This window comes from Uloborus diversus, chromosome 2 (genome assembly GCF_026930045.1).
Source record: "Uloborus diversus isolate 005 chromosome 2, Udiv.v.3.1, whole genome shotgun sequence".
NCBI lineage: Eukaryota > Metazoa > Arthropoda > Arachnida > Araneae > Uloboridae > Uloborus > Uloborus diversus.
In genome coordinates, this window is record NC_072732.1 from 149,839,194 (window position 1) to 149,851,007 (window position 11,814).

At 32.8% G+C, this 11,814-nt stretch overlaps 1 protein-coding gene across 1 annotated transcript; it reads left to right on the forward strand.

Annotated features, from left to right (window-relative positions):
- The first annotated feature begins 3,647 nt into the window (after positions 1-3,647).
- LOC129216596 (uncharacterized) lies at positions 3,648-4,049 on the forward strand. Its single transcript, XM_054850811.1, has one exon. It carries the CDS (start codon positions 3,648-3,650, stop codon positions 4,047-4,049), a length of 402 nt encoding a protein of 133 aa, XP_054706786.1.
- Positions 4,050-11,814: the final 7,765 nt, after the last annotated feature.

Here is an 11,814-nt window from a genome sequence, read left to right on the forward strand (position 1 = left end):
CAACTGTGACAGATAACAGAGCTATTTTATTAGCTTACATGAGGTTTATTAATGAGCTGAAAGAGATAACTGAGGAAATGTTGTTCGCAAGAACTTTGATTACTGATACAAAGGGATCGTCGATTTTAGAAGTGGTGAAGGATTATTTTGAAGAAAAAGAAATTTCATTGACAAATGTAAGTGCTTGCGCAGCAAATGGTACCCCTGCCATGGCGATCCGTCATATTGGATTTCTTGCACACCTTGAAAAAGAAGTGCCAGAAGTGATTACCATCCATTGTGTCATTCATCGTCAACACTTGGCTGCAAAAAAATTGAGTGGTGTTTTATATGAAACCTTACAATTAGTCATCACTGGTATTAACGAGATCAAAGCTAATTCTTTCAATGACCGCCTGTTTCGAGAGCTTTGCCATGAAAATGATGAAAAATTCAAACGCTTGCTTTAACATACGTCTGTGAGATGACTTTCCAAAGGAAACTGTTTGCGCCCTTTCTTTGAATTATTCGACTCTGTAGCTGAGTTTCTCGACTTGCATGATCCTGCTTTAAGTGAGAATTTAAAACAGCGCAAATTCGAACTTGAGTATTTCACAGATATTTTTGAAAAAATGAACGAAGTCAACATTAAGCTTCAAGGAAACAAGATGAACCTCATCAAGGCCAAAAGCATAATTTCAGTATTCATTGCCAAATTCGAAATCCACAAGGCAAATATTCGTTTCCGACTCTTAAAAAAAAGTTTAATCGTGGATGATGAACTTCCTGAAGAAAAAAATTTAATAATTTAATTTTTGTTGATCATCTTGATCAGTTAAAAAAGAACATTGAATCAAGGTTTGCAGATTTGATCAACTTACAAATTCCTGACTGGATTTTAGACCCATTTAGTTTTGAAGATGTGGATGAACTGGAAAACTCTTTGCAGACAGAGTTTATGGATTTGAAATTTGATTGTGAATCAAAAATTACACTCAAGCAATACGGTTACGAACTTGCCCGGGTGAAGCTTATGGGTACTTACCCACAACTTTGGAAAAAAAGTTGAACAGCTCCTATTCTCATTCCCCTCAACATATTTAGTTGAAAGAGGATTTAGTTCTGTAGCGCAGCTTCTCACGAAGCAAAGAAATAGATAGGACATCTGCCTCAAAGGGGACCTCAGATTAGATCTCACTAATATAAAGCTAGACATTAAAGCTTTAACGGAGTTCCATTAAGCACAAGGCAGCCATTAAAAAGGTTAAAAAAAAACAAATCTTAACAGATAAAATTTTCAATTTTTTCCGGATTTCAATTTAAAAAAAAAGCATGTAACTGAAAAATGTAGTATTCTTATTTTTGCTAAGTATGTAAATGACGTTGGGTAATTAAAGCACTTCAAATTACGTTTTTTCTTTTTTTTGGGGGGGGGGAGGGATTAAGAATAAAAAAATTCAGTTTTTAAGCTAATTATTGCTTTATCATGCACTTTTCGAAGCTTTAAACTAAAATTAGGCGTACAGTAACATTAATCTTCACTAAAATCAGCGCTATCTAATTTGTGTTTTTAAGGGAAGAACGTGGGGGGCGATAGGTGTAATTTAACTTCCGAAAGGGGCGATGGGCCAAAAAAGGTTGGGAACCAATGATCTAGATCATATTACGGAGTGGGCTGATAAATGGGGTATGGCTGTTAATGTTGGGAAATGTCAAGTGCTATATTTAGGGCATGGAAATATTTGCAAGGTTCAGTCATTAGTCAGGCAGAAAAAGTTACTGATCTGGGCATCTTAATAGGTCAAGATTTAAAGTTTAGTCAACAGTGCAGCATAGCTAGTAACAAAGCCAATAAGATGCTTGGGTTTATCAATATATCTATTTCAAACAAATCTAAAGTTCTTCTGCCCTTATATAGAAGTTTGGTAAGACCTCATTTATAGTATGCTGTTCAGTTTTGGTCTCCTTATCTTAAGAAAGACATTAATGTATTGGAAAGGGTTCAAAGGCGAGCTACAAGGCTAATAAATGGACTTTCTCACTTAGACTATGATTCCAGGCTTAGAAGGTTAAAAATGTACAGTCTTGAGCAAAGAAGAGACCGAGGGGACATGATTCAGTTGTTTAAATTTATTAAAATGAAAGATGTTACGGGGCTGAAGTTTAGCACTGAAAACAGGACAAGGGGTCATTGTTTTAAGCTATTTAAATCTCAGGCTAACATGGATATTAGGAAAAATTATTATTATTTTTTGCACAAGATTGGCAAATAATACATGATTTGGCTGATGATTTTCCATTTAAACGGAACTTTAATGTAATTAATGGTTTTTATTATTATTTCTGCTGATTGAACACTTACTCATTATCCAAACAACCAGCAGATCGCCAAAATTTTTGCAGAAAGATTTCCGTAGCTGATGCATTTGGCAGTTTTTTCAACGTTGCTGTTTTTGAAGCCGAAGACTACGTCATAATGTTTCTCAGCTTTCACCATGTAAACAAAATATCGCCAATCAAAGAATTTTCAAAAGACTTTTTTTACTGTGTTAAATAATCCAGCAACTAAATTAGACACATTCATAAACAGCACAAAAACTTCCATTAATTTTCCTTTTTGCACAATTTCAAACAATCACCAAATTTTATTACTTATTTTGGCAACATTTCGGATGAAACTGTTTAGCGCCATTTTATGGTGACCAAAAATATCTCAGCATCTGGCGACGATATCTCTGTAACGAAAATTAATATCATATCGTTTTACAAAGTAAGGAAAGAATGGGGGAGCATCATCGAAGGTACCCCGAAACGACTTTCGCAAATTCGGTAAAATCGCACCAAGAGCCACAATGATTAAAATTTTCCGAAATAACTAAAGCAAGTATAAGGGGATTACGCAGCTACTTTTTTTTAATCACTTCGTACTTCATTAGCCATACAGAGAAAGTTTTAGACTCCATGTTAAAAAAAAAAGTACCAACAGATTAATCTTTTTAAACATGAGAAGATTAATTTCATGTTTTTTAAATTTGTATATGCTTAAATATAGTGCTTTTGTTTCTAAATCAATACTACTTTGTTCTTTATACTTATTGCTATTTTAGTTTTATGGGTAAGGAAGAAACTCGATTTTTAATCACGTCAAAAAGATGTGTTTTAAACTCTTTCACTTAAAACAGAAAACAAAAGCAAGTAACGATTTTTCCTAATAAATTATTACTGACCCAGGCAACGCCGGGTATTTTTGCTAGTATACTAGTATATATATATATATATATATATATATATATATATATATATATATATATATATATATATATATATATATATATATATATATATATATATATATATATATATATACATACATATATATATATATATATATATATATATATATATATATATATATATATATAAAATGTTGTTAAATTCCAAAATATGGCACCTGTCCTTTCTTCCTTCGCCACCTATTTTAAGGAATGGACCCGTTTTCTCAAATGAATGACAAGAGTCATTTGTTCGCTGTCGGACTATATGAGTACTCATTTTTAGAATGCACAAGTAGAGTAGTAGTTATGTAATCTTGTCAGCCATGAATCTTCCTAAACTTGCAATCAGCAATTGTAAAACATTAACTGTATTTTTTTTTCATTACACTTAGAATGGACAACTTGCAAGAGAAGGCTGAAGAAGCGAAGAAGAAGGTAGAGGAAAAATCAAAAGAAATATCAGAAAATGTAAAAGGAACAGTTGAAGAAACGGGGAAAGAGGCAAAAGAGAAAGCGGATGCTGCGAAGCAAAATTTGGAAAAGAAGGCAAGTGAAGCAAAAGATGCTGCAAAAGAAAAGGTTGAAGTTGGTAAAGAAGAAGCAAAAGAGAAAGCGGGAGCAGCAAAGCAAAGTTTGGAAAAAAAAGTTGATGAAGCAAAAGAAAAAGCAGCAGAAGCAGAAGAAGACGCCAAGGAAGCTGCTAGTGGCATTGGACAAAAAGCGGCAGATTTAGCGGGAAAACTGAAAGATAAAATATGGCCTTCTTCGTCTGACAAAGACTCAGATGCAAAATAAAAGTATACTGAGCCATAAATATGTAAAAATTTTAAAGGCCTGAGGTCGATAATGTTCTAGAAACTGATTCTTATTTTCAGCTAAAAAAATTAATTCCATGCTTGAAATTATTTTTAAAGTACTGAATATAAAATAAGGCTTTCTTAAAAATATAAAAAATTGGAACAACTATTTGAAATTGTCGATTTTTACCTGTGAAAATTAATTTGTCTGATTTATCTTTCCTCTTATTTCCTGCAATTAAAAAAGAGTCTTTTTTTTCTCATTACACATACCTTTAATGTAATTGTGACATCAATTTAATGAAAATTCAGATCAGCAATGTCAAGTCCTTAAGGGTTGTTTTGATTCCTACTAGATCTGCACCTGCATGTCATTTCATTCTTCCAACAATTAAAGTGCAGCAAAGCACTGTTTGTGCGTCGTTCAAGTAACTGATTGTGGTTTGACTTTGCTGATGAGTTGTTTTGTTTCGCCGGTAAACTAATTCAAATTTTACTTAAAATTTCAATTTTGTTTAGGGCGCGTTTTACTTAATTGGTTCCTTATTTTACCAGGCAAAAGGACATTTAATTTTGTTTGACTTAATTTGAATTTGCTCCGAAAAGTTCATTAAATCACGTCAAAAAATTCTCATTTGCCGAAAATATTTTTTGACTAGAGGGACCCTCAATGCCAGGGTTGTCTGAACCAGGAGTCCTCAACTTTTCAGGCTCTGCACCCTCCTTTGGTTTCTGGTGTAAGCGGGTGATAAAGGAGCGGGAGCCCTCTCGTTCTATCAGACCACTAAAGCCGGTCAATACAAGTGTAAAATCAAAACTTGAAACTGAAGCTATATTTGGGGTAGCTGAAGCTGATTATTAAATAATTAATGAAGTCAAAAAAAAGTTTTAAGATACCATATCCATGCTAAAAAGTATAAAATAATTTATCTACGCATCATATACATTTAAATCCCTATACAGCTTCAGAATTTCTTGCAGATTGTATTGAAAGTTTGTGATTGTAAGGTTTTAACAGCTATCAAAATACATTTAAACTTTAAAAGGAAAAGTTTGAGGCGTACGCAACGAAGATACGTTTTAATTTTAACTAACAATTTTAACGCTCTGCAAATAGTAGAAACTAAGGTGTAAGTTTTTTCATTGATGGCTTTTTTAAGCACTTTTATTATGCTTGGCATGTTTGCCAAGAAAAAATCTGAGGCCTGCTTTTGCTTATATCTCAGCAACTAGATCACTTAGAGACTTCAGGATTTCACTAAATGATTTACATAATCTTAAGGTACAACTTAAAGCTGAAGAATTAAAATCGTAAAATAAAATTACTATTTTGGTTAGGATGGAAAACAATAAATTTCATGTAACTTCCCCATTAAATGATTAAATATAAAACCCATTATTTCACAAATTCGTTGCCTTACAACAGTAATATCAATAGTAATCATAATGAAAATTTTGAATAAAGGCTTCTCTGGAGCAAGCATAAAATTTATTCACTATCATTGCTCACGTAGGATTTTTATCCTTATCTATGCCTATAATCGATAACGGAGCTAAGTAAAGAGACGTATTAGGATCTTTATCACGAGTAACATGTATGTTGGTAAACATAAATTAACTTGGGAGATCTTTAATATTTAAATGGTTCTACTTAAATTAGCGCACAAATAAATCCTAGATAGGAACAAGAATTAACTTTTAATGCCAATTGCTTAAAGCTCTATGTACATATATAGTTTTTTTCTTTTTCTTTTAGTATGGAGCATTTATACGAAACAAAAAAAGGTGAAGTTCCGTGATGGTAACACATTATTCTATTTCTGAAATACATTTACACTAAAAAGAATAAAATAACAGAATTAAAAAAAAAAGAAAAGAAAAAAGCACTTTTTGTAATGCACTCAAAAGGATGAAATAACTATTCGGTCAGAAAGGACAGTTTCAGTATTCATGTAGCTTTCAGTTATTCCAAGAAAATGACACCAACAAAGATAACTGCGGCTCAAGCCATTTCAAACCAAACTTTTCCCATTAGAAAAAATATGCATGTTTCAGCACTCAAACTTATGATTGAAGGCTAGATAATAAGAAATTCCCTACATGACTTGACTACACTTTTCTTCGCTTGTGGTGTAATTTTCTTGGAATAATTGAAAACTACAGAAGTACTTAAACTGTCCTTTCTGAGACAGAAAAGTTATTTTGTTTTTTTGAGTGCATTATGAATTATCGAAATATCCCCTAAAGTTTTTAATGAAGAGAGCATTTACGGTTCAGTTTCATGGATCCCTTCCCATGTCGATGATACTCTTGCCAAAGAGAGTCTTGCCCATCCAACACTTTTCACCTCGGAGCTCACCTATCTCGAACTGTTCTCCAAGCAAAAAGCCAATAATAAAAAAAAATGGTTAATACCTCCATCTCACAATTGGTACAAAGGTAAAAGGCCAGGACAATCTCTTGCCCTTCCCTGTGATAGGCAGACTAACACCCTTCTGTCTCGCCTCGCCGGTGGACATCTGAAAAGTCTCACTTTCTCTGGAAGCGCCAAGAGGTTCCCCATCTGCCCTAAATGCATGGGCGTAGCTAAGGAGGGGTTATGGGGACAACTCCCCCCCCCGAAACGTTAGTCTCAAAAAAAAGAGGGAAGAGAAAGAAAAAACGAAGAAAAAGAAAAAAAATCACTACGACTTTTTTTTGTGTAACAAAGGTCAAAAATTCACTTCGCTCCCCCCCCCCCCCAATGCCATTGAAAATCTGCTCCATGAGTGACCCTCAAGTATAAAGACGCCTCCCTCTGCTGCGACAATTTTTTGATAATTGAGTGAAATTTGACACTTTGCTTCAGAAATGAGATCGTTTGTTAAATCCACGGCAGCCTTTCTTTGTCATGGATTCTGCAAATTGTTAAATATGTTTAATTTTATGAGCCGCGCAGTGGGAATATTGCATACAGTCGAATCTGTATATTTCGAATTTCACATTTAAAAAAAATCGAGATAAAGAGGTTTTGAATTACGGAGACTTTAAGAAACTTTTTATAGAAATTTGAAATATGATGGTGAATATTTGAAATCGATACTAAAGACAATATGGGCTCTTGATTAAAATTCCTCTTTATTAGTTTTGTTAGGTATTTATTCTATTATTACATTATTAAGTGCTTTATTGCGAGTTTAAGGAATCATTTTGACAGTAAAAGAAACTTTAAGCATATCTTTTTCAAGAAAAGTCTTTTATTGCTTTTTGGTCCCTGATTTTTTTTTTTTGGATTCATTATTTATCCTCTTGAGGTTAGCAATTGCAGCAAATCTAACTTGGCCAGTAGTCTACGATTTTCCTTTTTTCATCACTTGAAAAAAAACTTTACTTTCTTTTCACTCCTATCATTTCGGTTTTCTAAGGAATCACAATTTTAAGAAAGAGAGCAACCAAAGAACAGTACTAATCTAGATAACAGAACGAAATGCCTTTTAACTTGAAATGACCTTTAACCATGAACTTTAATGTTCATCTTAACATGCCAAACCTGTGAATTTCACCCCTTAACTCTTCTTCCAAGAAAGTGCGCGAAACGATTGTCCTTTGGTAAATCTTCCTGGGAAGCCTATTCGTGGAACGCATTTACTGCCTTCTCAGCTCTTGAAGACAATTCCTCTGTTTCTGAGTTGAAGAAAATGTTTTTGTTTGTTGCTTTGAAGATCATTGATCTTCGAATCCGAAAATGATAGCATAACCGGAATTCGAGACGATAGAGGTTTTTGTTGGTCTGGTCTCGTGTGTGTCATAGGTCATAGTCAAAACTACTTTTGCTAACCAGAGTATTCATTGCAATCACATTGATTCTTCAGCCAGTATTTACTGCGTATTCTTTTGGAAACGCACAGTCTGTTTAAAGTAGTACATTCTAAGTGAAAGTTGTTGCATAATGAAACGAACAAGACCGATAACAAGCTTTTTTCAACTCAAAGAAAAAATTTAAAATGACGAAAAGGATTGCTCTAAAAAGAGAAAGTTAACGTCGTCTGAAGAAAACGAAGTACAGTCTGCAAAGCAGCGTTAGTCCCATCGGACCATTCTGAAGGTAATTTTATTTTAATTCAAAAGAAAAACTGCATAGCATTACATGAATAAAATGTTTAAAAACGAGATGAATCTAGATTATTTCTATTAGCTTGGTTCGGGTTAAAAAGTAGAAAATAAAAAAGACTTCTGTTTATAATACCCGAAAATTGCTGTTGCTCTCTTAAATAGATATTTATGTAAATTCTAAAGCAACTAATAAAATTAAAAATAAATATCTTTATAGATATATCTTTATAAATATAATATCTTTATAGTCTGACCACCGATGAGATTGAAAGTCAAACATCCAGTTTACAGGCGGAAATGGAAGTATCTATTAGCTTTCAGGGATACCAGCTTTTGTAGATGTGTGTTAGCCTCTAAATTAAGCAGTATATATATATATATATATATATATATATATATATATATATATATATATATATATATATATATATATATATATATATATATATAAAAGAAGACCCCCCCCCCCCCCGAAAGTCGGGTCTAGCTACGCCTCTGCCTAAATGCCAACAAGACCAGGCATCACCACAGCATATCTCGAGCTGCCTGGGATTGAACTGGAACGACATATTCGACAGTCCACTGCTAGTGTCAGATTTCATAAGGGTCAACAGCTTCATCGATTTGGTGTGACTCCGTCAGACTAGAGCCGCTATATAGACAGGCCGGCGCATCAGCTTAAGTTTAGCCATTTTGGATCGGATTTTTCATTGTTGCACTGCTTGGGTTACCACAGCAGTTTCGGGTTTTGCCAAATTTGCCGAAAATAATACTTTATTTAATAAACATTTCACGTGTCGCTAATAATCGCTCGCATTGAACAATCACTAAACGCAAACAATCGCCAGAAAAGACAACCACTCAAACTCGCGCTCCGATCCAAAAAGGCTGATCTTAAGCTGATGCGCCGGCTCGTATATATAGGGGCCTTACGTCAGACCAATGGGAGATTAAAAACAACAACAACAACACGGTTCAGTTTTCTGTTATGTGGGCACTTCCCACTAGAGCCGTTGTAAATATATATAGGGTCCTTACTTCCCACTAAACATCAAATGAAAAAAAATTTCAAATGAAATTGGCAACAGCAACCATTTTAATATTTTCATCGTTTGTTTTCATTCATTATTCAAATCAATAATAAATTGAATCTGAAGAGCATATACGACTAAATATTTTCTAAATTGTTTCTTAGAAGATTAACTTTTCAATCTAAATTGTTGTATTTTTAACTAGATGGCAATTTGAAGCATACAAGTATGTATCAATTATGCTTAATTTTAGTTTTGTTTTGAGAATGTAAACTAAATAAGCGTACAGTCGATCTCTTTACCGAACGCTACAGGAACACGGTAATAGCGTAATAAACTTAACGTACTAACCAAGTAACTATGATTTCCTCGTTAAATCAGTGTTCTTTATAAGTGAATTCAGTTGTATTAAAGATTTATAAAAGTTTTGTGGAAATTGATAGACACTCACATCTAGAAAATATTTCGGAAATTAACTTTACGTGGAACAGGTCAAGTTGGCGAAAACAATTCCTATTGCTGAAGCAACCCTTAATGGCTTAATTTAATTATTTGGTGTATTTTTCTTTTACACTTTAATGTAACTTTTAGTCATTAATTAGTCAATTAATGGCTTGTTTTATTTAAAAAATAATTATAAATTTCAGCAATATTGATTTCGGTAAACGCTTGACATGCAGCGAAGCGCTTTATTTTGAACAATTTGGAGCAACATTTTCAAAACTTGCGTATTGTTCTACATAGTTAAACTAATTAAATAAGATTTAGTTTTACCATCATTATAGCCGGGAAAAGATAGTTTGTACAGTGAAGGAATTTTACATTGCAATGAGCATAGCGTAGGAAGGATAGCAAATTTTCCTGTTTTTAGCCTATTTAGCAGGATAAAATAACTGAACCAAGTAAATAAAAGGTTTTTTTTAGATCATAAATTTTCAATCCGAAATGAAAAATGCTTAAAGATTGAAATATAAACTGATGTTAAAAGCTGGGGGAAATTTTTTTCTGGACGTCATTCAGTCAATGCAAATATTCTGCGCTTTATTTTATGACTTCATGCATTTTTTCAAACCTGAATTAGCCCAATAATGGTTAATTTTCAATAAAAGGAAAAGAAAGGTATGATAATTTAGTTTATAGCGAGGTACATGTTCTTTTTGAAAAAACTATTAACTTTTTTAGATTCAACTATTTTGGAAATTGATTCAAAGATATTTTGAGAAGAATGGCAGGAAAAGAAAAGAAGGGAACTTTTAAACAGCTTTATGGTTTGTATGTTTTTACTTTTCTAAAGCATTGCTTTCTGTTTTATAGCATAAAAATGTTTCACTTACAAATACGTTAAAATGTTTTAATTAAATTTGATTTAAATAAATCGAAAATTTAAAACCTTTTTCTCTTTGAATAAACTACCAGTGAAGTTCCTACAGTTTCAAAATATGTTTTAAGCAGTTTTTCAATGGAATTAGAATAATCTTCGTATAATGTTGCAACATTTTCTTGAAATAAAAATTTCAAGATTAATATTTCCATTATTCTGGTATATAAAAGTTGTTTCTAATTCAAAAACCAAGAATTTGACTATATGAAATTCGTGAGCATATACTTTACTTTAAAAACAGATTTTGGTCTATCAGCAGTATTAAATTAGCATTCTACATCTCATTAGTTAAAAAATAAAGGAAAGTCCGCGGGGGTTTCTTTTTAAGGAGAGAAACCAGTTTAGGCACGTCAAAAAATTCATTTTTTTTTTAAATATCACAAAATGTTGGTGAAACTGTTCAGAAAAATGCTGCTAAACTTTCAGTGAAAAATTCCGATTTGTTCCGATGCTGTGAGCACTTTAGTGACTAGAGATTCGAAAACGTTCACAGTATTTTTTTTTCAAACACGTTTTTCTCGAAACAACTTTTTTTTCAACTGGTGAGCATGCTAGCTGAAAGAGCTATTGACTAATTGTTCTGAAAATTGCTGTGAATATTTTTTATTCTATTATACTATATATGAACCTAACTCTAGGATGATATTAGTAATAAAAATATTTTTTTTAATGCAAGGAATGTGAAGAAAAATGGGAGAAAAACATGACTTTGTAGTCAAAAACTTCAGAAACATGCAATTCTCAACTTATTTGATTACAATTAGGTTCATATTCTGAGGAAGTATGTAGTTTACGAGAAGGAAAAATTGTAATGATTACAGATAAAAATTGTGGCTTCGGTAATGCCCACCAGTAACAAGCTCTGATGGCAGCAGCCCATGAGCAGCATCTTCTAACTCCACTATTTTTGGTGGAAATGACTTGAAAAAAAAATTACAAGGTGATCAAAAGATGAGTAATATATCCTCCAAGTTCAAACAAATTCTGATTGTTATTATTTTCCAGTTAAAAAAAACACTAAAAGCACAAACATTTCGGCCTCCCTTTTAAACTGGTTTCTTCCTTAAGCTTCCTAAAATGAACAAAAATACTTAATTTCCTTTAGGATATGATCATTGTATTAAGAAAACATGAAAATGATACTGACAGGATAGCGCTTAATTTTCAACTCCTTGCTGAGCAGTCAAATTGCTATTGTCCTCACTTGATTGAAGTAGGCTTTCCGGGTTACTTTTGAGGTCCACCGAGCCTCTGAACGC